At 40.5% G+C, this 27,157-nt stretch overlaps 2 protein-coding genes across 4 annotated transcripts in view; one reads left to right on the plus strand and one right to left on the minus strand.

The window, feature by feature from the left end:
* smyd1b (SET and MYND domain containing 1b) overlaps positions 1-27,157 on the minus strand; it is a 432,389-nt gene that overhangs the window by 361,513 nt on the left and 43,719 nt on the right. The gene's annotated exons all lie outside the window — the stretch shown is intronic.
* Positions 16,026-27,157, plus strand: part of efna5b (ephrin-A5b) — a 108,545-nt gene continuing 97,413 nt past the window's right edge. The window contains exon 1 of one of the 2 annotated variants that reach the window (XM_082553444.1): positions 16,026-17,172. In XM_082553444.1, coding sequence (XP_082409570.1) covers positions 17,048-17,172 — 125 coding nt within the window. In that variant the 5' untranslated portion in view covers positions 16,026-17,047. The remainder of the gene's footprint in view (positions 17,173-27,157) is intronic. The other variant, XM_082553443.1, reaches the window with a different exon arrangement.

The raw sequence follows: 27,157 nt of genomic DNA on the forward strand, positions 1-27,157 counted from the left end.
GTCTGAGGAGCCCAACCTGCTTCCCTGCACTGAAGAATTCACGTCTGATTGAATAACATACTTTTTCCTGTTTGTCTTTGAAAGTACAAAGACCTACATGTCTTTAATTTATTTCACTACCTATCTAAGCTGCCTTTAAGATCGTCAGTGTACAAATGTATTTCTTGTCACTGACTAAGAGCTGAAAAAGAGCTGAAAAATGGGTCACAGTGAGTAAACCTCTCAAGGTCTAGCGTCTTTTTAATGCAATTTAAGTCTTTTCGTGGCATAACTCTGATAAGAGAGATGGGAAAACTGCAACAATAACAGGAAACACAAGGAAATAACTGTACGTCTTAGTGCTGGCCAAGACAAACAAGCACGATCAGTACTCCAAGAAACTTGGATAAATGGGCAAAATTAGAAGACAGATGTGCACAAGATAAGGTCAGGCAGATTTTTTTTTTTCTTCCTCTTGAAACAGGACTGATGTTTGTGTGAGAAAATTGTCTTGGTATCTTATTCTAGAAGTATACGTGGCATTAGACTACCCAAATCCCTTAACTGAAAGCTCCGATAAATTGTCCTTGATACAAGAGGAAACTAAACCCATTCATCACTTTTGTAAATGGCATGACAGGACAGTGAAAACAGAGCAACAAAAAATCTCAAAAGGAGGGTGATTGTGTATTCAAGGCAAGGTTAGAATTATCTTCATCCCCAAATCGCAAGATTATCAGGCCACATCTGTTGGCTATTGACTGGCTGCATATGTTCTAATCATGATGTGAAGAGTAATTACCATTATGGAGCTTTGTGAATGTGTGAAGGAAAGACAGCAAGGTTCCACATTCCACAGGGCCAGTTGAAAGAGCTAAGAGTGACAGATCTTTGGAAATGTCGCCCCAAAAATGTCTCATGATGCCCACATAATAAGAAACAGAAGGAATGGTTTTGTGTGTTTCTGTCTTGGAGTGTTTGGAAGAGAGCTATGGACTGAGTGGAGAGTTAAGGCTGCTGAGATGTGTTGTTTACATTGTGTTTAGCGTTTTGATTGTGTGTGTGTGTGTGCAGTGTGTGTGTGGGCGCAGGTATTTGTCAATTTCAAGGTATCACATTTGAAAGCAGAGCACATAAACAAGTTTTTATGCTTTATGATTTTGCACAAATCTCCTCTCCTCTTCTTGCCTCTTAGATGGACAACCCTGCAATTTGACTTAATCCATATTGACTGCTCTTCAATGACTTCACTCCATAGGGTCCAGCACTGAGGATTTACTCTGAGAAAACCAATCTAAACAACCTGATTTCACTTCTTTTCCTCAGTATGACTGTGTGTGCAAAGCTGAGAAAGACATTGAGGTAGAAACAGTAGATGTAGAAAATGTGGCGGAGCTCCCTATTTGTACCTAAGCAAAGCTTTTTGCTGGCATGTCTTTAACATGATGAATGGGACAAAGATGTAAAGCCAGAGATAAAACAAAGCCCCAGTGACTCCGTGGGAGCCCCACAGCCAAGCCATAAAATCCTTCTCTCTTTTCATAACCAGTCGTTAGCTCCATACATGCAGGCTTGTCTATACATATATTTTAACAGCAGGTTCAACGGCGGAAGGGGTGGGTGGGTTATAATTAGAACCAATCCGATATTAGGTATTGGTATCAGTCCGATACTGACGTAAATTACTGGATCGGATATCGGAGAGAAAAAAAATGTAATCCGATCCATTAAATATCAAAAAAGCACCTCACAAAACTTGCTACATGGCGTAACTCGGCTCATAACCGTAGCACGTTGGAAGAGTGTGCCTCCTGTGATAGAGCAGCTGTGTGTATTTGTAGCCTCGCTACCAAACCTGCATTTCATCTCCGAGAAAGTTATCCAAGAGAGAAGTAAAGCAAGTGTGTAAGTTTGTAAAGCGTTCCAGCGTTAAGCTTAACAACCGATTTATGGAGCGACTGCCTCTTCTCTCTCTCTCCTGCTGCTACTTCAATCATGAAACTGATCAATGATCAGCTGATCGGCTTTTCTGTCGCGATTCAGTCTCTCTTCTTTGTTTTTGGCCCACTTCGCGCCAGAAAGAGGAACCCAGAGGCTGAACAACAGCGGCACGTTTAACCTTGATAAGCTGTTGTTAGAATTTATTAAATATTACTTTCTACACCAGGATCCTTTTCTACGCAGCAGACGGCTGGTAACTGTGCAGGGGCGGATCTAGCAAAGTTTAGCCAGGGGGGCCGATAGGGCATGAACAGGGAAAAGGGGGCACAAAGACATACTTTTCTTTCTTATTCTCATTTAAAATGTCTAGCTTTAATAAATAATTATCTGAATCTTACACCCAAAGTTTTAATCTGATGTAAAACGTATAGAAGTCCATTACTGTATAACTAACTATAACTATAAGTAACTATTAAGTCTAATATACCCTAGTAAGCTATAGTACTTTTTTCCTTTGGGAAGGTACCATCTGTGCAGTCTGCAATTCTGTTGAAGAAAGATGTTGAATCTATTTAATTATTCTTGAAAAATAATTTATTTCTGTGCATTTTTTTCACACTGCATCAAATTAAAGTTGATTACGTCAATTAAGCATCATGAGGTGGGGGTGGTTCCCTATTTTTTTTGCTGGGAGTTGGCGACCCTATTAGTTAGGTTGCTTAATATTTCTGTTAAGTACTCTTTAAAATACCAGAATAGGGAGGATGGAGTAGGTTTAAGTTTATTAGATTGATCAGATTGATTCTTCTTCCTGCTCCTTTTCACACATGGTTGCAGTGCTTTACTGATAGAAAGTGTGGTTGGTTTGTCTGAAAGAGCTAACTGTGGAAACTGTTGTACCAAGTGTGAAATAAATAAATAAATGAAAAAAAAAATGAAATGAAATCAGTATTGCTGAACTATGAAATATTTTTGGGTGCAGTGTATTTTTTACATACAGGTATAACAGAATAGCTTTAGTGTTGTTGTTTATTTAAACTTGAGTATGAACTTATACAAAATGCAGCAAGATATAAAAAAAAAAAGTTTTATTGATTAAAAACACACACTATATCGGATTCATATCGGTATCGGCAGATATCCAAATTTATAATCTAGTTATAATGTCAGCTGCATACAGACAAACGACACACACAGACACACACAGACAATCACACACACACACACACACAGAGAGAAAGAGAGACTTGTAAAGATAAAGTGTTACCTTGCTCACATACTAATTGTTTCTCACCCACAGACTGATTCTCCTCAGTATATATGTTGTCCGTGAGCACGTGGTGCACACACTTGCCCATTTCTGCATCAGTGTAATTTGGGATATGTACATATAAAGAAACACATCTGTGTGTGTGTGCGTGTGCTGTTTACATTTGAGTGTGCGTTCGTAGCATTTCTTGTGTATAAGTTGTACCACCAGCTGGGTCAATTTCTGTCTCTTTGCTTAATTAATGGTTTGCCTCTGGCACCACTGTGCAGAGAGCTCCGCTCTGTCTGCTCCAGCAGCCTTCTGCACAATCTGTACTGTGTACACACAAACAATATATCCCTGTGATGTGTACACATACCCCAACAGGTGCATAGGCACCATGTAGAATGACTTGAAGAACAGCAGCAGTGAATCTCTCACGTTGCTTTCCACTGTGAAAAAAAGTAAAAGAAGAAAAGAAAAAAGAAAAACATTTGACTGCAACATAAATTTATGGATTTTTTCTATGTGGGAAAGTACAGAATTGAGAAAACGTGTGATTTTTTTTCCTGTTTCATTCAAGCCTAGGTAAGAAATAGATGCCATTGTGAAAACTTTGTAAAAATTCAGAATTTAATGGCATTTTAAGGTCTTAGATCATATCCTTCCTTGTGACTGTTTTTCACAGACCCTCCCTCTTTATCTAACCTTTTGTCCTTATTTGTTGGCCTGCCAGAACAATGACCTCTCTACCCTCGTCAATCTGTCCTCTGGTATTCTCCCATAGCCCTGTGATGCGGATGCAGCCCTTGTCGGACTATTCATGCATTCTACCCTTGTAAGAAGCAGGCATCTGATTCACCACGACTGCAGAAAGCACCGGGGATCCCATTCAGGGTGGTTTGCTTTTTCCCATGCAGTGTTATTAAGATGCATATGTTTAATTTATGATCGGAAACTTTCAAAGGGGATCCGCTGTCTCAGAGTTGAGCTTTGTCCATATCTTCCATATATATTGCCTCATTCTCTGTCTCGCTCCATTTTCTTATCCCCTTTATCTTGCAAGTGTTGTCATGCCATAGCAGACTCTTGAAGAGAGGATACCCACATGCATGGCAGCACACACACAACACACACACATTCTTGTGTAACAAGTACTTGTGAGTGAAGTGAAGTGAACAGCCACACAAGGACTGCAGGACTCTCAGAGCACAGGGAGGAGAATCCACAGCTGATTCTAGTTAATACCAGAAAAACAACATTTGACGTGGCATGTCTGATGTGCCATTGTTTTACAGGCACAGAGAGCCAGTCTGAAATATATCCATTGTCAAATCTGTAATGGAACAGCCATAACTCTCTCTCAGGTTTGTCAGCCTGCAATCTGTCTGCACGGGTCTGGCCCGGGAAACAATAAGAGAAGAGCCAACAAAGTATAAAGCGAGAGATAACTGACTGTAATAGATAGAGGCAATATTGTAGCAATAATGAAAATGTATGTGTTTTAATAAAAGAAAATATCTCAGATAGGACAGAGGTCAAAGTTCTTTGTCTGCAGAACAAACCTTCCAAATAAAAAAAAAAATTAAAAAAAAATAAATCAGATTCTGTGGCTTAAAGACTGTAACGTCAAATGGGTGTGAACTGAGCCTTGAGCACCTGTGACTATCCAAACTTGGGTAAAGGTTCACTCACAGGATAGCAGAACATCTTCATAATCTGCTTCACAGTAAAAAGCTCCTGTAAGAACAATGCTGGAAAACTCTAGCATGGCTGTCAAACGACCAGTAAATTGTAAAAAAAAAAAAGAGGAGGATATCTGAAATCCACGCTGTCATAAAATAAATTCAGAACCATAAAGAATGAAGTTGTTCTGGACACGTGCAGAGAAACTGGTGTGAGACACAGGTTCAGTTAGAGGGTGGAGACCAACTCAGAGTCACCCTGGTTGGTCCTGCACAAAAATTACAGGTCTTTCGATTTGTGGTAAATTTGGTTTGGCATGAGATTTAACCAAAGTGCTGCCATGTTGTTTCGACATAAAAACAACTGGCCCAAGTTGTAGGAGAGACTGTGGTGAACCAAACAAATGTGGACTGGTAAATAGTGGCTGATGAGAGAAGAAAAGTGACTTGCTTCCTTTGCTTTTAATTCTTAGAGACAATAATAATACAAATTTATAGGGAAAACAAAGACAGACACTTTTTTTAGCCAACCAAATTACAAACTTTGTCCTTTCTGTTTTTTTGGGCAAGGACACTTTCTTTATTTCAAAAATATCACGGCAGCAGTCTGAATGATTAAAGGGTTTAAAAGTGCTTTGTGTTGTGCGTAAGCAGAGTAGAATGCATGTGGGTGAACGATGACCCCATTACAGCATCATATATGTTGTTTTAAATTACCAATTACCACACAGCGTGTACTTCTGCCACAAATGTTAAAAAGTCACTGTGTGACTTGCATAATTAATCGTCTTGTTTCCTGCGGTAGGCAGTTCATCTCTTTCTCCTGAAGCTCCGTTCTTTGGATCTGCCACTCTGCCCGCCCTCCCCTCTTCCTCACGGGGCCTCGAGGCCTGCAGTGGTGTGCAAATCCATTGGAGAGCTGTCACTGTTGCCTGTGTTCCTGCCTCACCAGTGGCAGGTGGTCCCATGTCCCGCCTGAGGCAAAGAAGTGAGAAAGGGAGGAAGAAGGAAAGACAGATGTTGAAAGAAAGGAGCGAAAGAGGCCAGTGAGCTATTGCTATAGCTATGAAAGTGTACTTTCTTAATGGGTGGCAGCTAGTGCGCAAGACACGCTTGCGCTCATTTATCTTTGAAAATGTTTCATCCATCTCCTTTCAACACAGCTTTTCCTTGAGACTTTTGACTGACTGACATAAAGGTGAGGGATCTGTTTTGTTTCACTGCTGCTTATACATAACACATGCCACAGAGATGGGCCATGGGCTCATTTACTCATCATACGTGAATGGTACTTTTTCACCTTGAGGCAAACATGATGGGATACAAAACCTCTTCTATTTCATCCTGCATAAACTTGTAAACTACATGAAAAACCTGTGAGGTGACATTTATCATCTGGATTGCTCTGTTTCCTGGTCTTTAAAATTATTACTATCATTTTCTTTCCGGATCATGAGAGGAAGGAGCAATATATGTAATTTAATGAGCCTTTGTCTCAGCCGGAGACATTACCTTGTCATCCAGATTCTTTGATGGAAACGTTAAATATCCTGTGCCCCCTGACCTCAGAAAAATGTCGCTGATGGACACCAGATGTGTCTTCAAGGAAGACCGCTCACCTTCATATGCATGCAGTATTTTGGAGTGCAATCTGTGGCTTGTAATAAAGTGCACATTTCTCCAAATGTACCCTGTTTTTCTTTAACCCTCCTCCGTGTTACTGTTACATTTTCATTGGTCGTGTTATGTACACAGCCCATACAGAGCAGCACGATCCCACAACAACAACAAGCTCGTTATCAGTCACACCAAAGTGCTCTCTTACCAGTCCACCCATGGAGATGGTGGTGTTTAATGAGCCAAGGGAGAAAGGTAAAGATTCAAAACAGAGAAAAGCAGAGTTGCATTATCATCCCTGTTCCCCCAGGGGTGGATAATTAGCAGGCACCACTACTATTGATAACTGTCTCCGGAGTTGCCAGCTGCAGCAACACTTGAATCATTGCTTTGAACTATTGTTAAAGGAATCAGAAAAGATAAAAGGGAAACAAACTTTTGGTAATAGCTATATTAAATCAAAGGGAGCATTTCTATTTTGTTTTAAAAACTTTAATTTCCTGAATCATACGAACAGAAGCCCGCGTAAACGCTCTATATTTGAACGCTTCTCTGTTTGCATTTGCGGAAAAGTCTAAAACCCTGTGATTATAGCATAACGGTCTGAATTTTAATCATAGTTGAATCAAACTTTCATTCGTGCTAGTGTTTAACCGAACAACAAATTAATTCAAAGCACATCATAACAGACTGTTTATGATGCAAATGATTTGGTTGGAAAGTTGCTGATTGGCACAGTGGCCCCTCAGGCAACAACATCCATTTCGGGGGCGGGTGAAAGACCTCTCTTTATCTGATGGCTCTCTCTCGCTCCCTTTCTCTATGCTAAAGCATCTCAATGGAAGCCAGACCGGCTTGGCCTCTCTGTCAGCAAATGCCACTGCTAATTATGACAGAGTCCTTCTTCCCCAGCAAGTGAGCACTGGTGTTAGATCTGTTTTACTGAGCCCTACATATGAATTGGGATGCAAAAACTCCTATCCTCCTAGGGGGTGATGTATAAGGGTAGTTGCTCCAATATCCTGAGCTGCAGGGATATGTAGTGCTGACATGTTGGTATTAGTCAAATATGGTGTTTCTGTGTTCTGCTGACTGGCTGACCAGCAGGTCTGGAAGTCTGGTTGGTGGAGGAGTGACGATGATACTTATCACACAGGGATAATATTGTTTCATGTTCCACGCTGCACCTTTGAGAATGATTCTTATAAAAACCCATCAAAGGCCGTGCAAAATTTAACGGCTTGCTTTTCCAAATCAGAATATATTTTGTAGCACAAATGACAGACCCGACCACATGTTTGTGATTTAGGTGAAGTGGCCCTTAAATCTACATTTTGAACAATGCGTCAGCTTTCCTGGGTGCTCTCCTAACTTCAGCTTGCTGCCATGAAGCCCGAGGACAACAAATACATATGCTCCTCTGGTACTAATCATTCTAATTAAAGTGTCACATTGTGGTAATGTAAGGCCTATGCTGTGATTAAATCAGAATGGCAGTGACACTATTTTTTTCATGCTTAAAAAGTGCTGATCCTCTTTAAGCACGGCCGCGGCTTGGACTGCACGTAGAATTTCTGGAAGTCACTGTGATTGTGTAACTTTTGGGAGTGACCTCACATTTCCCTGCAGGGACTTTGAATGATTACATCATATTTAATGAAGAACTGAAAAGAAAATTGATGACATCACAACCCAGGTGTGATGAGTATCCCTCCTGAAACAGAAAGCCATAAGTCAAAGTGAGAGGCCAGAATTATACGCGGGTATGTTTTTATATGTAAAGAATTTAGGCTGACTGGAGTCATGTTTTCTCATCATTTCTGCATCTGCATTATTTCAAACAGTGTTAACAGCCAATATGGTTCTTCTTTCTTATCAGGTGTAATTACACAAAACATTTTTTGTCATCAAATTAAGAACAACACACACACACACTGGGTTTTTCCACCCCATAATTTCCAGAGGCTGAATTTTCTTGTTTCTGTGTCTGTGATTATGCATGTGATAATGTGTTTAGGTGTGCACAAGCATTCAAACATGAATCTGTTGGGCATGTCGTAATGGGTGCGTATGTGTGTCTGGCAGGTAATCCGATGCTGGTTTACCCCGAGCGCCTATGTATCCTTTATTCCTTCAATTATTCCCTCGATTAAAAAAGCAAAAGAAAAACAGGAGAAGGAAATGGTCTGTCTCAGTGACTGAGTGATGTCTGCGAGAATTAATGTGCTGTCAGGGGGATATGAAGCATTCTCACATTCCCACAGATAGCAAGGAAAATGCCACAATGGGGCCAAGAGTCCCTAATAAATACACATAAAATGACAATATTTCATTGAGGTTTAATGCTTGTAATAGCAATTATGGAAAGAAAATGCACTGTAAATGAAAATGGATTGCCTGTAGATGGGAATATTTTTGCATATGCAAAGTGCATAACAAGTGCCTAGTCATAAATACCACGGGGCAAATCTTGTCAATAGCTTGTCAGCGATACTGTTCGTAGCAATTGTATTTCTCATTATCAGGTATTCCTGTTGGGAGAAAATGATCTTAATTTGATCAGTGTCATAAGTCCTCTTGGATCTCAGCTTATCCTTTTATGTGTGGAATTACAAATGGCCCGATTATAAAACTTTCCACAATGGCAGGGAGAATTAGCAGGCTAAGCATACACTAATGCTATTGTACCCTCATCAATGATGTATAGCTGAGCTCGTAAGCGGTGGCCTTCTCCGCAGAGCAACACCCGCCAGAGAACGAGGCAGAAGGACAGACAGAAGCAGAGAAAGTACAGTTTGAAAAGCAGAATCAACTGGTATTAATAAGAGATTAATGTTCTTTGGCTTGAACTGACACGCTGCACTATTATTCTGCTCCTTTGCTTTGAACAAGTCTGGCTATTAGCTTTGTCCTGGGCCTATGAATCTATATTTCCTTTCAACAGAAGAGTCATAAAGGGACAGTGGAACATCAATTTCTTCCTGGGACTTCAAAGAGAGATGCGAGGCCCCATGGAGGCGAATGACTGCTGCGTTGCACACTGAAGCCAGGGATATCAAAGACTTTTTTACATTCATTGCTGTAATGAAGGAGCACAGAGAGTACAAAAGAGGACTCAATAGTTGCCCACCCTCTCTCCTCCCAGCTTTTTGGTCATGATTGTATGTAAGTATTACTCAGAGTTGAGGATAGCCTCTCCAAATTGAGACCCTTATTGCAGAAGCCAGCTGAAGCACCATTCACATTAGGGTAGGGACAATGTGCTCATAATATCTATATCAGCGGTGTCCTGTCTTAATTCACTTTTATTACATCCATTCATAATGCTCTCATAATGATGAGATGGATCCCAGCCAAGGGATTTTCACAGTGTCACCTTTATTATCACATACTGTGATTCATCATTTGTTACTCTACAGGTCCCTGTAATGAGGATAAGTTAGACTTTTCCGAATTAAATCTAAGGATAAGATGCCACCATGCTATGTATTCTTTATTATTAACTCTGGATCTCCCCTTTGGATGAAACAGTCTTAAGTATAACACATGGAAAGATTTTGGTTTAAAACAAGAAAAAAAAAAGGAATACTATCAATTCTTATCTTTATGTTTCGCACACAGAATAGCTCACACTAGTCGACATGCTTTGAATGTATGCTGCACACGTGCACACATTTGTCAGCGCATGCCATCAACAACACACTGCATTAAGAAACATAAAGAAACAAACTGCTCTGTTGTAGGCCAAATAAATATTTAAACCTGGGGATCACAGGGGACTGTTTGTGGTTTCCTTCTGTGCATGTGAGCGAGCCTTCGTTCATTTTTTTTGCAGGGAGAATGGGAGGAAAAAGAAAATGGATAGCGTTACTGTAAAGCCGCTGAAAAACTGGGAGTAGGTCAGACATAAAACAGCCGTTTTCACACTAGCGTCAGCTGATAATGTCCAGCTGAAGAGCGAAGAATGCTCTTATTAATTCTTTATCAGATGACGGTATGTCCCAAACCCCTCGAGAAACAAACCTTTCTGGACATTCTCATTCATCTAAGAAAGTGCTTTCTTGGGAATATTTACTTAAGATAAGAAACGGGACTCACAGCGAAAAACTCTCTGTGACATATACTTTTTGGTTATGTTTATTGGTAATGTGAGCACTTTGACAGATCTGAAGGCAAAGACATTTACTCTGAGTGGTTAGAGAAGTTGTTGAGTGGATTATCATTTCAGCTTCACCCTCTTGAAGAATTTTTAGTATGGAGATTTATACCTTTTAATAGAGTTAGTTTTACTGATTAGCATATGTTAGTTTTATATAGAGAAACATCTGGCCTGGCTACATCCAAACACATCTGCCTATCTTCAGATCTAGAAACCACATGGCCTGCAATCCCTCCCCACCAAAGAAACAAAACAATTTTTTGAGTGATTAAACAAACAGGATATAGTGTATGTGCCTACTGGTGAACTTTTCCTTACCTATAAACATAACCAGGCTCTTTGTTTCCTTTGTTTTCAATCTTTCTGCCAAGCTAAGCTTACTGGCACAGTAGCCTCATATCTACTGACTGAACTCAACATCTAACTCTTGGCAAGCAAGCGAACAGGCGAATTTCCCACAATTGTTTTCTTTTGTGAAACTTTAAACCCAAATTTCAATCCTCTCCCCTGCATTGCTTCAACATTAAATATAACTTTTTACAGATCATTTCTACATAATACACATCCACTTTAAAGCAATTACTCAGGACTCAGACCTGGCAAATTGGAGAGCTGGTTGCTTTTTGAATCCACGGTGGAGCCTTAAAACAAAGAGGGGCTGTGCTTTTACTGTTCTCGTCCTGGAACGCCCTTGATCAGCTCAGTCAATCCCTCATTTAAAAAAAAAAAAAGAAAAGAAAGAAACTAAATGTTTAAACGCTGCCTGAATAAAATGGCTTTCTAAAAAAAATGCTTTTAATATTTTAGTGTTTTACTTTGTTATTAATCACATTTTATATTATGCATATTTTATGCATTTGTGTTGCATTTTGGGTAAATTCTCCGGTTTAAACGGATGCTGTAAAACAAAAGCAATATTATTATTAATATTGTTATCATGTGGACATAATTCTGCCTTGGTTTCTTTTACCCATGACCATGATCTTTCCCAAGACGTCCCATGGAAATGTGGATCAGTAACAATAACATAAATGTCTTAACAGTGGCATGGATCTATTTTCTTGTGAGATGTAATTTCTTGTCAAGTTCCCCCCAAGCCCATTGCAACACTTTCTGTCCTTGTTTGAAAAGGTGTCTTCCTAAGTATAACCCCCTCCCCCTGACATGCACACACTGTAAGTATCTATACACTCAAAACCTTTTCTTTATTCATCTCTGTTTCTTTTTCTTTGCACCAGCATCTCTAACGCAGACTCCTGCTCTCCCTCTATGAATAGGGGGACCTTGGCTGTCTCTATTGAAAAGCTCATTCCTCATTGAAAACGAAGCCCTTGTCCTTACATTGCTCTGCCTACCGCACTGATTGAGTACTAATGGCAACATCAGTCCCCATCTGGTGTCCATCATTTGGATTCAGGGCAGGGCTCGTCCCAGCAGATACATCCGATTAGTCCATCTCATCGATTTGTGCTGGCTCGTCATGACTTAGTCAACCCAAGGTGTCTCTTCTATGACATGCTGTCTCCTTGCGATTCAGTTTGCCAACACTCTAAGTGCATTGAGTGTGACAATAAAATCTTTAATCTAATATGCATCCTAAGGAGGGAGGTGGTGGAGAATTAAGAGAGAGTGAGGCAGCGGTACAGAGGAGGGAGGTAATGCACTCGATAAGATATAATGTATCGTGTTACTGAAATGCAGGATACAGCCCTACAGATGGATAGATTTGCGATTTCAGGTGTAACACATGACATTAAACGGTTTGTCAAATATTCTTCCTTGTTATCAAATCGTGAACATACACTGCAACAGAGTGCGTATTTTTCTTTTTAAGCTCTTTGTGGAAGATATCTCGAGAAGGTGAACTGAGATTATTATCTGCTGAAATAGACTTTTTTTTTTTTCATCTATGCTCCAAAGAGGTCCAAATCCTATTTTCTCCCAGCATGTAACCCAACCCAATCTGTGTTTGCAGTTTGACGCACATGATAGCATGAATGGGGTTATAGGGCAAAAACACATGCATGGTGCTCCCAGTAATGCTAACTGACAAGGATCCCATTGCCTGGGCTTGTGAGAAAGTATCATATTTATGGATGTGTGAGCTGTATATCAATGAGATATGAAACAGCACTGTTTGAATAGATCATTACACAGATCTCCAGTACAGTGCTTGATCTACTGTATTCCAATGCTGCTCGCTATCTCTGTAAACACGCATAACATTATGGAAATGACAGACTGTAACACATAGTGATGTAGTGTAAAAGTGTGGGAATATGTTGCAAAAATTTGATTATGGGGACGTGAACACATTTAGTTTATTATTACTCTTCTTATTTTTGTGTATTGGATGAAAAGCCAACATTATAACAGAATGGTGCCACTTTGACTGTGCCTCTTTGGTGGTTTAGGTTTATATCTCTTTTGATGATAGTGCATAAATAATTAATGAAATCTACATCTAATGGAGGATGCAATAAATCCTATTCAGAAAAAGAGAGTTGATTGTGCTGACAGTTTTAACTAATGCTTTGCTAGGCTTTGTTTCTTTTTAAAAATGTATTTATTTTAAGAACCCATGCACAGAATCCTCTTTGATTTTCATGTCTATAATTGCTTGTTGGCATGGCTGACCTTCCATGTTGACACCAACGAGCCGCGTTCTCACCTCTTCCTCCCAACTTCTGCTTCTCTATAATTGTCCTGATAATAAATGAACAGTTGCATTGAAATAGGTATGATTCACCCACCCAGTCAGTCAGTCAGCCTTCCCATCTCACCCTGCAGTGACCCTGCCTGCGTGAGTGTTCAGATTACTGTATGTGAGAGGAGGAAAATCTCTGGCTTAAAGCCAGACACTTGTCATTTTGTAAGAACGACTACACACACACATATATATATATATATATATATATATATATATATATATATATATATATATATATATGAAATTGAATGATAAAACCTTCAAGTAAGAAAGGGAGAATTACATGACACTGCAGTAAAATTAGAAAGTACTCTGCTCTGTAAAAATACACAATTCATAGGGGGCGTTGGAGGATAATAAGAACATACAATGAGATGTTAGCAGCAAGTAAAAAAAATATGAGCATGCAAACTTTCATTCATTTAAAAAGAACACACGCATCACCTGGTCACTGGTTGTTTATGATGGTATTGTTTTCCTCCGCACTAATCAATCAAATAGGAAAATAAACCCCGCTTTTTGAAAATAGAGTTCAAGCCATCTTTGCACCGCTCGGCGGGAACATGTGGATGGAGGTGAGGGAGAAAATGGGCCTGCGTGAGAAGTAATCAACGCAGCCCACTATGATGGTGGCAGCAGGTTAAGAAGGGGATGGGGAGAGATAGCTCTGTTCCTATGCCAGAGAAAATGAAAGCAGCTGGGGGTATACGCTGTGTGCGCTAGTCAGTCAAACATGCTTGTTATCAACTTTTTTCCCCCTTTTTTTTGGATGCTAGTGTGTATGTGTGCATGTGTGCGTGAGAGAGATGAGACACAGCAGGAGAGGAATGCAGTCATGGTTGTAAAGTGGGTGTGAAAACAGCCATGTTAAGTGACCTCCGGGTTGACCTACCCACCCCTCCTTCCCTAGTAGCTGATAATGTCCTCCCTTTGTGTGTGTGCGTGTTACAAAAAAAGAAGGCTTGAAAAAAAAGTGTGTATGTCATAACATTTTTCCAGGATTGTCTGGTGCTGATGTCTGTATGTGGTTGCAGAGTGAGTGTCCTGCCAGTGTGCATGTGCGCGCTGATAGATGTAAGTGAGTGGTCCTTAGTTTACACTAGTCCAAGAGAACAGGTCAAGAGAATTATCTTAAAATATTAGCTGCCCTCTTACCCTTTCCTCCCTTCTCTTGTCTTTCCACTCTTGTTTCCTCCCCTCCTGTTTTCTGAAAGGGACACAGCACCTGTTGCACTCACATAAAGTAGACATTTTTGGAATTTAGAGTGAAATGTCTTGATTTTCTTGACTTTATAACAGAGATATTGATGCACCAGGCAACCAGGCAAGGTTTTATCTGAATTTACTATTTTTTTATCAATAGGTTTATATTAGCTATTTGCTGACAGTGATATTAGAGATGTGGAAAATGTAAAAATGAAAACAACAGAAAACGTAGCTATAAACTTTACTTACCTCTTTGTAATGATCACATTTATTGTTCATGCCTATTATAATAAATGTTATTTTCTAGATTTACATTTTAAATCCCACTTATTTAAACTTCAATGTGCTTGTTGTTTTCACTGGAACTACTTTTTCCACTTCCTCCACCTGCTCTCTCCCTTTAAAAATCATATCTGCTTTGTTTAATATCTCACTTATTTTTACATTTACACAAGATGGGCAAAGATTTTAGTCCTTAAAGTTTATAGTATGTCTTCAATATTATTACTGTTATTTAAAAATCATTCCGAATGGCCCCATCGGTGAAATTTCACCCCATAACTCTTGCCTCTATAGGCTGTTCATATTACACATTATTTTCGCTGCGGATGTCCCATCTGAGTTTAGGCCTACAGCTTATTTTCTAAAGTTTCATAAATCCTCCTTGTGAGCATTTGTCTGATTAACTCGACGACAGACGCGCTTCCCCTGGCGCACTCGAGCTTGAATTTGTCCTTGGCTGAGTCGGCGACTCGCCACTGCGGGGCGTCTGGGCGCTGGAGCAGCTCCTCGAACCGCTCCAGCAACAGGCTGCCCCGCTACATCTGCACGGGCAATGCGTGGTCATCATCTCTCAACACTGCGCTATCACACAGAAGGGCTGAGAAGTGTCGCTGCCCTCCTCCTCTAACTGTAGATTTGACCTTTGTGGAGGTAAAGTAGTTAAAATTAAATACAATATAAAAAATTATATTAAATATATATTTTTAAATTAGATTGATGAAAAAAATAATGGGCAATGAAAGTACAAAGAAAATAACATGTTAATATTAATTATCTTTTTCCTTATAAAATCTAATATATTTATGTATAAAAGTATTGTTATGTCAACATCTTGGCCATTACCTCGTTACAGGCTTCCTCTTGTTAATAGAAAAAAACGCAACTTAAATTGAAATGAGAGTGTAACTGGAGCCCATGGTCTTCTTTGGTCCGCTGCGTCCGTTTGCATGTAATTAAATTGCGCCGAGCGCACTTATCAAGCGGAGCTGACAACGTGGTGTGGACAGAGTATCTAAAAGCGGTCACTGTCCCAGCTGTGCGCACCTCTTTCCATGTCCCCTTCCAGCTCTACCTTTCGGTAATTGAATTAGCTCGGTTTTAGGTGGGGGAGGGGCTTGGCTTTGTTCGAGAGACGCCCATTCAAATAATTTCAAACCAATGGGACTATCCCCCGCTCCGTCGTAACCAAACCCACTCTCTCACTCGGCGTCTCAAGCTGCCTGCTTGTGCCCTCACCTTCCTGCGTGTCCCGGCGTTTGAAACCCAAACATAAGAAAAAGAGGAAGACTTCATAGCGCGCTCATGGGAGAACGCAGTATTTTTTTCATGCCTGCACGTCGCACGATGGCTTATATATGAGGAGGACAGTTTGGGATGCGACCATAAACAAGCGCCTCCACGGACAGAAGCGCATGAGAAAACATAACTCTGTCCTCCCCGACACCGAGAAGGACTCCTCCCCGCATCGGTCGTGTCACACCCGGTAAATCGCCGGGAAAGGATAACATTATTTTTTTTCACGCTGGAAACGAAAGACCGTGTCCAGCTTTCCCCATTCATTTCTCAGTGACTGGCTGACTGTATGGCTTTAAAAAGTTGCCTGGAAAACATGGACATCTGACGTGCGCCTTACAGCGTCATTGGACACATTGATTCCCCCCTCTCTCTTTTTTTCTCCATCATATCTTGGGCTGGCTAATCCCCTGCGCTTTCGGTTTGGAGTAAAGAATAAGTGTTCAGCAGCTGTCATTTGCCCTGATACAGGCTACATCCAGTAGCTCCCTGCAGGAACACGATCACACCACAGAAGACACTGCCTGTTGTGCTGCGTATTGGTGCCTACATTTGCTGATCACTGTTTGTGCAGTAGATGGAGAGATATTTTGTCACCTTGATACGGATTTGTTAGAGTTGACAACCTTCACCAAATAAAGCTCATGATTCATCTGAACTTTCTCTCTGCGTCAGCGAGAAACGCGTTGCTTTTGTAACTTCACATTTCCTTCGACCCGAAGAAGTGTCATCCGAACTGTCATTAATGGTTTTTCCTTCGTTTTCTATGTTGTGCGCATTTGTATTTGTTTAGTATTCACAAACTGCGCCAGAAACACGCGGACACGTGTGAATGAGACTCATCACCTGTCCCGGTTGAAACGCCCGTGCAACTTGACTGACTAACCTACGCTGAAGAGGAATACGTGCCGAAGTTTGCTGTAGTGATGCTGCAATTGGAAATGGTTGTCTTCGTCTGCTTGGTGCTGTTGATGTGTGTATTTAGCCAGGAGCCAAGCTCCAAAGTGGTGGCCGACCGCTACGCTGTCTTCTGGAACCGAACCAACACCAAGTAAGTGGCTTCTCACCGGGCAGGTTTAACTACGGAGGGACGGCGAGGTTCCTTCTCTTATGTACGAACGACGGCTTTTCAGGTTTGCCGGACCACATCAGTATTTATTCTCCGCAGTGAGGGCATAATGCCAGCATCTGTAGGTAAATGCTACAACCAAGGACAGGAAAAACCCTCTGTCTTATTTTCAGCGCGAGGCTGCTCATAAAAAGCGTACCTGCCGAGAAACTATAGATTAAAACCGTGCGTAACAAGGCCCGGACATAACCTGTAAAGCCTAATGTTCCTTCGCTTTACCCGCTGTCAGTATCGTCCTGATAAGGAAAGTAACCATTTACCCTCTTACAGACAGAGGGACTGTGCCATACAATCAGGATCATTATCTTATGTTCTTTCTCTCCTCGGTGGACTCAAGCTGTGCTTGACACGACCCCACCGGAGCCATTAACACCTGTATCTTATTAGTCTCAGCACAAATCCAAAAAGCCCATTTACCTACAAAATATGGTAATTAATTTCCTCGCTTTTAGATTACATGTGTTTGCTTCATTCGGAAAACTCCAGTTATAGGAGTAACGCCACGAACAGGCCAAATGTCTCAGACCTGTGAACTACGGAGGAGGGCTTCTCTATGTCGCTTGTGCGTTTTGCGTTCAGGGCATTTATGGCTTCGTCACAATATAGAAACTTAAGATACTGATCGTAGGCACAGATAGCCTATATGTCAGTCAGGATTAAAGAATCAATTTTTCATATTTCAGGACAGTTACCATAATGTAATCTAGACGCATTCGGCGATATCAACACAACTAAAAATACCTAAAGGAGTGCTTCATAAGTACAGAGTAACCACAGCAAAAAAAGAAAATGACAGAAAATGTCAAACTCGCATTTGAATAATAAAAACACGCAGTAGATTAAATCCGAAGTGACGTTATCGCCAGTTTTGAGAGTTTTAATTGGTCAAGTTTTATTTTTTTCTTCTTTAAGTTGCTCCTTGTTAAATTTGTTCTCGGATCACCTTTAAGGGTTGCTGGAAAATTAAGCAAAATGTTATCAATGTTTCTTTAGTTCATACGTTTAACAGTCAATGTGAAATATAGTTTGTAAAATTACATTTGTGCAGCATTGAACTGTAGCATGTGTGGACTTATTACAGTGAAGCAGTAAATGAAGCATGTCGAAATTAAGCAGCGTTTTTCAAGCTTTTAAAGAAACTAATAACAGATGTTTTGCTAAAATTAAATACAAGAATACTAATTAACTGTGTCATCTGTGAAAGGTTTAATTTGCCTTAGTAAAGAGATGGCTGGTTAGTGTGAAAACCAATAATTTGTCTTCTTAAAATAATGTTCTCCTTTGTTATTCTGAAAGAGACAATGTTTTTCTTGAAATTTATTTATTTATTTGTTACTTTTTTCATAGATGTGAAGATAAATTGTTACTTTAGAGTTTAGAGGACATCTATCTTGTCAAAAAATGGAACAGTTAATGTAACTGTGAAAAGAGGCGCTTTTCACTTTTTATTTTAGGAAAATAAAGATACTTATGTGTTTAACATAATTAGATTCACCAAAACTCAGTTTGTAAGTGAGAACGTAGGTCATTCAAACTCGGCAACTTCAGCAAAGCAAAATGAAAGTTTGTGAGAAGTGCTGCAGTCCTTGAGACTGAAACTTCAACAACGTTGAGTTAACCTCAGTGCACATTGTGGACATTCGTTGAGACAGCATTTCCCACTAAAAGTCCCTTATGGAGTTAAACTGTACAGCCTTGTCTCAGGCTTATTAAGTCTAAATGCTGCTGGTTGAGTTTACAGAGAGATTTCACTGAGCTGCCAATGGCACTTAGTATTTGTTGAATAAAATGCTTAACACAAAGCCATTAATAGCATATGCTGAATTTGTTGCACAACTATTTACGTTCAGTTTGAAATTTGGGAAAACATGATTTATTGCTTGAAACAATTAGTGGTCAGGCTTACAGACGGAGGGCTGACTGTAAGCTTTCTCCTGAAGTCGGGGCCAGTCTAGCGGGGTGTGTAGATTCTCGGCCTGATATACCGTAGACCGTGACTGCTGTGGTCTTAGTCCCTATTCCAGCTTACCCTGGCTGTTTATTTATGGAGCGCTTTCTTCAGTAGAGGCAAACACAATTTTAAGTTAAAGTTTGAGTTAAAGATTTCTGCTGTTGATAGACACACTTTCATTAGTCTGCACATTTTTTTTCCCCAACAAAACAGTTTTGACTTGACTTGCCGCTCTGTTAACTTGATATCTTCCAGATGTGCTGACAAGTTTCAGTAAAGAAAGAAACAACAAAAAACAAAGTACGGTTTAAAGAAAAATGGAAATATAAGTACATCTACGTTTGATCTTTGATCTGACATAGGAACGCGGAAAAAAGAAACGGTGAGAGTGTAAAATACGGTTGTAGTGATCCGTGTTGCACTTTTACTGTCTTTGAGTCCGCTGTAAAATCACAGAAACAGATAGTTTCTTGCATCTCATCTGTTTCTGAGGCTCTTTGTTGCCCGAGGAAAGAAAACAGGTTTTCATGCTAACACCAGTCACTCTGTTCTACTTACTCCAAATAGAGTTTGTTTGACTCTCACCCCTGCAGGTCTGAGGCAGGAAGCCAGAAAGGTAATGTTAAAAAGCAGTGAAGAAAAGGAGAGAGGCAGAGATGGCAAACGTGTGTTATTGATGACTCTGTTAATAAATATTGAGTCCCTTTCCTCATGCATTACTGTAGAAAGCTGGTGTGGCATGGTAGTGGAACTTGTGTGCGTCTGCCTTTTGTTCTGAGGCTTCCAGTCACACTGAAAGAATTTACAGCGTCCCTGATCACAAACAGACTCATTCGCACGTTACTTTCCAATTGATTTACTGCTATCATCATGTAATTCATCAGAAATGTTATTAGAAGAGTTAATTCCATGTTTTTTTCCCCCTATGTTTGAATCAGCTCATATTCTTAGTTGCTGGTATCTGACCACAATCATTCAGGGCTTGTTTTACTACCTAGAGAAAAAGCCATTTGTCGACAATCCTTTTTTGCTCCGCGTGAAACTGCAGCTTCCTCGAACTTGAAAATTGCCCAAGAGATATGATCCATCACACTAACGCTGCTCTTTGAGTTGGGTTTTGTCATAAAACCTCTTTTGCTTTTAATTCATTTAACCAAATTGGATGTTTCACTTCAGTGTGCGCAATGTGCTGTGCTCTGCTTGCTTACTTAATCACCTGAAATGCACAGAAGTAATTCTTCTAGAGAAAGCTTCTGTATGGAAATGCCAGGTGAAACAGCTTGACTCGTAAACTTTGCTACATCTGTTTCTGTCCAACATCAATCAGCCTGAAACTGTCCGCAGGAACGTAAACATGAATTTGTCTGATTTCAAGTGTCATGCCGTGCTAAATGATTTGAGAAAGTCTGAAGTCGATGTAAACGGAAAAAGTGAAAGGGCTCAAAGTTTAAACAGTGAGCTATGCTTTAGTTTCACTCGCTGATATACAAAGCACACTGCGGTAGACCTGCTTACAGACCGTCAGTAACGTAGAACCGGGAGCCTCAGATTGGAAGTTTTTGTGTTTGGAATAAAACGTTCTGCTTTTTTTCCCCGTGAAGTTTGCATTTTCTTCAAAAGTTTTCTCATTCGAAATTATAACTGAATTACACATTATTGTGAAATGCTATTTGTGCTCGCCGTGCCACAGTAATTTCTGCCGGGTGTTTGTGTTGTTCCTGATCTGGGTGCAGGCTGAGGGGGGTTTCCTTGCCGTTTTGTTGGCTTGGTTCCATCGTTGTCTCTCACGGCCGCAGCATGAGACCAAAAACTTGCTAACTGCATTGTTTTTCTGAATAGCACCTTTATCTTTTAATCTCCCTCTCTCTCTGTGAGACATCTAAACTTTCTCTTTTAGTTTTCTCTTTGATAGTTACTCAAAAGAATTTAATTTGGAATATTAGCATTTTTGAGGATGTTTGGAGAAATCCTGGATGAAACCCTACAGTTTTATCTGAAAGACTTCCATTAGTTTGAAATAACACTTCTCTCTGTGGAATCTGTCCCTCTGCTATCTCACTAACTGTCTTTGCTTGCGAGCATTTATTCCAATAAGGGACAGACAGTGACTCTAATGATGTCTCAGCTGTAATAGCGAAGAAATGGCTTTCTCTTCCATGCTCCCCCTTCGTCCTTTCTTCTTCCCCATATCCCTCCTTGCCTTGATCCCGTGCTGCCTCTCTGCTCTCCGTCTCTTTCTCTCTCTCCTTCCTTCCCTTTCTCCCTCTCTCTTTTTGTCTCTTCTTGCCAGGCGCAGAAAATGAATGAATACAATTAGATATTTTCAGAGTCCCTCCACGGTTGATGGTGGAGAAAGACGCGCAGAGGTCAGGCACACTCTGAGAGGAGCTCAGGGAGAGGTCACACACATACGGAGAGGAATAACGAAGCAGAAAGTTGGCTTGCAACAGACAAAGTAGTAACTGCAACTCTCCTTGAAGTGGAAGGTGTTATTAACATAAACAGTTTGATGCGGTTGTGGTCATGCAAATTGCTCAAGGTGATTTGTATTTTGCTGCATAATTTGTAGCTCAACCAATGAAATTTTCTAACAAGCTGCTTTAGACCTGTATATAGTAGTGTTGCTCCTAGTATTAGTCTGCTTTTGTTGCTGTCTTGATTGGCTCATCTTTGTTTGTGTGTGTGTGTGTGTGTGCCAAATGAGCCATAAGGTCATAAAGGGCTTGTTTCCGCTTCTTCATATTCCTGGATACTGCAATAATCACATGTTTCTGCCTCTTACTTCTCATTACCTGTCATAGACTAGTGGGTCATGAATATATGTATTATCAATCTGTGCTTGCATGTAGGTGCATTGATTTATACTAAGGCACAAATGCATAAAGTTGGAAAATCATAGTCTCTACATGCATTTGCCTTTAACAAATGGGAAAATTTTATATTACGTTATCATTCGTATGATTACAAATTCTGAATACCTGTAATTTTTAAAGTCAAGTGATATTGCCCTGTTTTAGTTGCTCCTAACCTCCTCATCGTTTTCATCCTGACTCACTCTGTGTTCTACTCTTTCCTCTCCCTCTGTCCCCCTGTCTGCAGGCTGATTAGTTCTTGTTAATGACCCCTTGCTCTGTCATTTTTTTATGCTTGTGGCATTGGCAAGCACAGCCACCGGCAGAGCTGCAGGGACTGCGAGCGGAGGGGACACAAAGAGATCGAGGCAGAGAATAAAGACCAAAAAAGAAAAATATAGGACTTGATAGAAAACCAGCAAATTGTAATGATAGTGCTGGGCAGTATAATACTTTTATTCAGTTTAAATGTAGTATTTTTGTCACCAGACATGTAAATGCACTTTCCATTTAAATTAGATTTTTTTTCCTATTAACTAGAAAATGAGCCCAGCAGGCAGCAGTCAATGCTTAGTCAATGTGCTTGGCAGAGCAGCTGTTCTTCAGTGAGCAGTGGAAGAGGGGTAGGGCTCTTGGCCGTGACCCTTGTGAAGGAACTATGCAGCGGACAGAAGCAGCCCTGTCGTCGGGGGCGACTGGTCAGACTGTAGACTTGCATATGCTAATCCTGGTGAAAGCACCTTATGACGAAAGTACGGAAGTGTATTTTTATATAACTAAATATACTTTTATATGTTAATATTTTCATCTTTGTCTATAGATATATATATCAGAAAACTCGTGTTTTTTCATTAGTAGATATATATTAATGAGTAGCGATATCATACTGGTAAACTGTAAAATTACCACTTTTAAACGTTATTTACTCCAAAAAGGCAGGATTGCTTTAAAAATAAAACATAATTTCTGAAGCGCATAATTCCCTTGCCCGGACAACCACACATTAATGTCCAGGTAATTGTTTTCACACTAGTCACACCAAGGTCAGATGGTGTGCTGAAACACTGCTATCAGCTGAGTGATCTACTTTTCAGCCCTCATTCAATTGTTGGCATTCAACCCATGGGGGAAACAGTCTGTATAGTTGTACTTGGAAACAATAAAGTATTTACCAGCTTATGCAACTTCCACGTGTGCAAATCTTGGTGCAAGACTTATATTCTGTTATGAAAATGTAAAGACAAAAAACCTTTACCCTTTTTTTTTCTTTGTTGCCTTTGTACTAGATGCATTTGTTTTTTATTTGCAGACTGATTTATTTGTTTGTTTGTTTTTCCGCGCCACTATCGCAGGCCTCTCTGGCTAAAATTAACCAAAAAAAAAAAAAAAAATCTAAGTTGTATATTTTTTTTCCTACCAACTCTAATTTTTTTCCTCTTAAAGTGAATTCATATCATCTGAATCCAAAGTGTACTCTTACTGTGAACACGGCAGGTTAATTTATGGTTTAAAAGGTTAAATAAACATAGAACTAAGAAGAAAATATGTATAATGCATTTTAGGAGATCAAAAAGAGTGGTCAACGGGAATAAATGATCACTTTAGTTCTAATGAGGGTTCAAACACCAATCCAGAAAGCTCGCGCGTTTGTTACGATTCTCATTCGCGGCTGAAAATGGCGCTTAACCATATCCATCTTCACGTCCTCTGCGCTCTTCCATAAGATGGAGGCCTACAAGCAGCTGTTATAACGCTCGGTTGGTCTATCCCCCCCTGACCAGAAAGGGGCGCTACTGAGAGAGGTGTGATACCTTCTGTGCCCTCTGATCTCAGTTGAAAGGAGTAGTGTTGAAAGAGATATATATATCTATATTGGTATAGACCAGCACTTTCTGTTTTCTGTGTTTGACCTTGTTAGACTCATTTACTGTAAACTTCATATTATTTTTACAGGAACTACACGGATACGTGTGTAAGGCCAAAACAGCTGATGGGTTTCTTTAAGAAAATAAATAAATAAATAAATGTTTTCACTTATTTTGTCACCCGTCACTATTTGAACTGGAAAATGTAATGGGAGCGATTGAGACTGTTCGGGTTTTTTGCCAGGCACATTTTCCACAGATAATTCCTTTCATGGTAGACTGGCTTCGGACTGTACGCTGCCGTTTTCCTTATTTAACTTGGGGTGCTGCGGGGGAGTGACTGGATGTTTTTCTAGCTGGGCAGCAGTGTGGAGAATAGATCCCAGAAGAGAACACATCTCAAGCTTGTGAATAAAGACCTAATTGACAGGTTGTAGCCAGTTGTAAATGACTCATGAGGTAATTCATCTTCACAGACAGACTGAGAAACACACAGTTGGGTTGTAAAGTTGTGTGGTCTTCTTTCTCTTTGGTATTGATGCAATCTTATTGATATATTTGCAGACTTTTACAGCCCCGCCGCAAAAAGAAAAATTAGAAAATATAAAACACTGATTTTAGATTAGGACGGCGTTAACTCCTTCACCACCTGTGATTATTTTAAAATGGCTGACACAGCCTGTTCTGCTTTCAACGAGTTCCTTCTTGTTTACATTAACATGGCCATGAAAAAGTGGACTAAATATAGGTCAAAGCACAGAAATGTAAGCAAACAAAAACAAAGTCACACAGTGCTGTTTTTCACTTCGTTAACTCTGTGGTTCTAACAAGACATGACAATAATAAGCTAGCTGCATTAGCTTGTTTGAACTGACAGTAGAGAAAAATACTAGCAGCCAGTGCCGCCCCCCCCCAGCGCTGCACTGCTAGACTGAAAGGCAGCCATTGTTCTGCTCTCTCTGTCCACTCCACATAGCCAGGGCTGAAAGTAGCGCATGCCTTTTAATCGGAGGGGGAAAAAAAGAGAGGCCAAAGGAGAGGAGTGAGGGAGAATCACATGAATGGCAAGGAGAAAGGGAGCGCGAGCAGCTGAAGTAGTAGTATGCTTTTGGACAGAAAAAGGGAGGAGAGGAAGAGCATAATGCAAGTGCCAGACACTGCTGGGGCTGCTATGTCGTAGTAGTAGCCAGGGGTGTCACAGTGTTTGGAAAAGAAAAGATGGCATTCTCTCTTATTTCCAACTGCCCTTTCCCCATCTTCTCTTATGTTCTTCCCTCAACACCATCCGGCTCATCGACCCCCCCAGTTTCCACCCCCCTCAGTTCCTTGTCTGGCTTTGCCACATTTTAAAGATGCATGCAGCTCGCCGGCTGTCTCTGTGTCCCGGGTGGCGGCTGTGGTTGGTTGGTGGTAGTTCTCCTGGGGCTAAACTCTGGGTCTTCACCCTGAGGAGATGTTGTCTTTACGGTTTGAGTTTAGTGACACTGGGGCTTTCTTCCACAGAGACGGGATTAATCCTGCTCAGGTTTAGACCCCTGCTTTTGTTTCCTCTGACACTAAAGACTCCCACACACAGGGTTGTGTTTACTCGGGAGTTGGTGCTGTGCTACTAAGTTGCATCTTATTCTTAACTACTGTGACACATTGCACGCTGTGCCCTTGAAAGTGCATTTTCCACTGCAAAGCATGTATCACAGTCAGAATGCCAGGGTGTGTGCTATGTAGCAGCTTAATGGAAGGTTTCGTTCCAAAATGGTAGATATCTGCTGTGGCGACAAATTGGTACAATAAGAGCGAGTCGTTTTTGTCCTTAGACGTAAATGTACTTTAGAAGCAAAGACTGTGATGAATAGTGTGGATAATTACGCATGATTGTAATTCAAATAGTAGATATCTAAATGTGAAAGAAATCTCTTCATATTTGTCTCTAGCTGCGCCACCTTGGAGTTTAATAACTCTAAAAACAAATGAAAATGATCTTTTAGAGATATCATTCTGCATTTCTCAAACTTCTTGTCAAGATGAAGTGCAGTTTATCTTTTTTAAATCACTACCTTCTACTACTACTACTACTACTACTACTACTACTACTACTACTACTACTACTACTCACATTAAAAGCGTTTTTTTCCCAGTCCAGGCTTTTTATGAGGCAACAGATGCCGATGTTTGATCCAAACTTTAAGGAGAATCTAGAATCAAGCAGTTAATAAATCATACTTTAAAAATGTGTAACACTGAACCAAGTCTAGCATCCTCCGCTTTGATGGCTTTGATGCTCAGACGAGTGTGCGTTTTGTGTCTTTTGGCGGTATCTTTCTGTTTACTCGCATGCCAGTGGCTAGTTACTTGTGCGCATGCTCGAGTTTCTGTTAGCATGCGTGGTTATCCTGAGACGACCTCTGCTTCGAAGCCTGCTTTAATGAAGCAGCAGAAACGCATACCTACTACTACGGCAGAGCGCAGCACTATTCTTGACCCAATTCTCTGAGCCTGCTCCTCTGAGAGCTGCTTGATAGTTTTCCCATTTTGTGAAGTTGCATTGTGTTGTGCATGTGCGCGCTGCTTTTTGTTTGTGTGATGGTTGGTATTTCGGTGTGAAACTGTACTGAGTGTGTGTTTTTTTTTTTTTTTTTTTTTTTTTTTTTTCCCTTTCCCCCTGAAGAGAAAGTGATCGATCCCCTGAATGTGTGATGAAACCCATCTTCTCCCTCTTCCTCTCATCTCTGCCCAGCGTTGACTGGTCTGGCTTATTCTGAACATTATCCCACAAAACCAAATATGACACCCCAAAGAACATAGACCGACGCGCACGCATGCACGTTTACCACTCCGATTTAGGCGGGTAGTTCATTATTTCTTTAGCGAGGTTCAAGTTGCAGGAGATGTGGTATTTAGTCTGCTTGTTTATTTTCTTCCTTTAAATCAGCAAGCAGTGAGGCTCAGAGTGCAGCAGCCTTTGAACCGCGGCCTATCCCATGACTGCAGCCCTGAGTATTAACCCAGAGCCACTGAGAGGCTTAAAAAGCCATCAGCTCATTGTCTGGAGACACAAAAACCCCCTTCCTCTAAAATCCCCCCACCCCATCCATCTCTTCTCTTTTCCTCCTTCCCTCCATTCTTAGGAATGCCTTGAGCTGGCCTCTGCTGGCATTCATATTAATCAGTTTTAAGGGTCTAATGAGATAAGTGAGACTTAAGGGGAGTCCCCAAAGTGGCCTAAGCCCTCCAGATAAACA

This window comes from Aulonocara stuartgranti, assembly GCF_965226115.1.
Source record: "Aulonocara stuartgranti genome assembly, chromosome: 12".
NCBI classification, from domain to species: Eukaryota; Metazoa; Chordata; class Actinopteri; order Cichliformes; family Cichlidae; genus Aulonocara; species Aulonocara stuartgranti.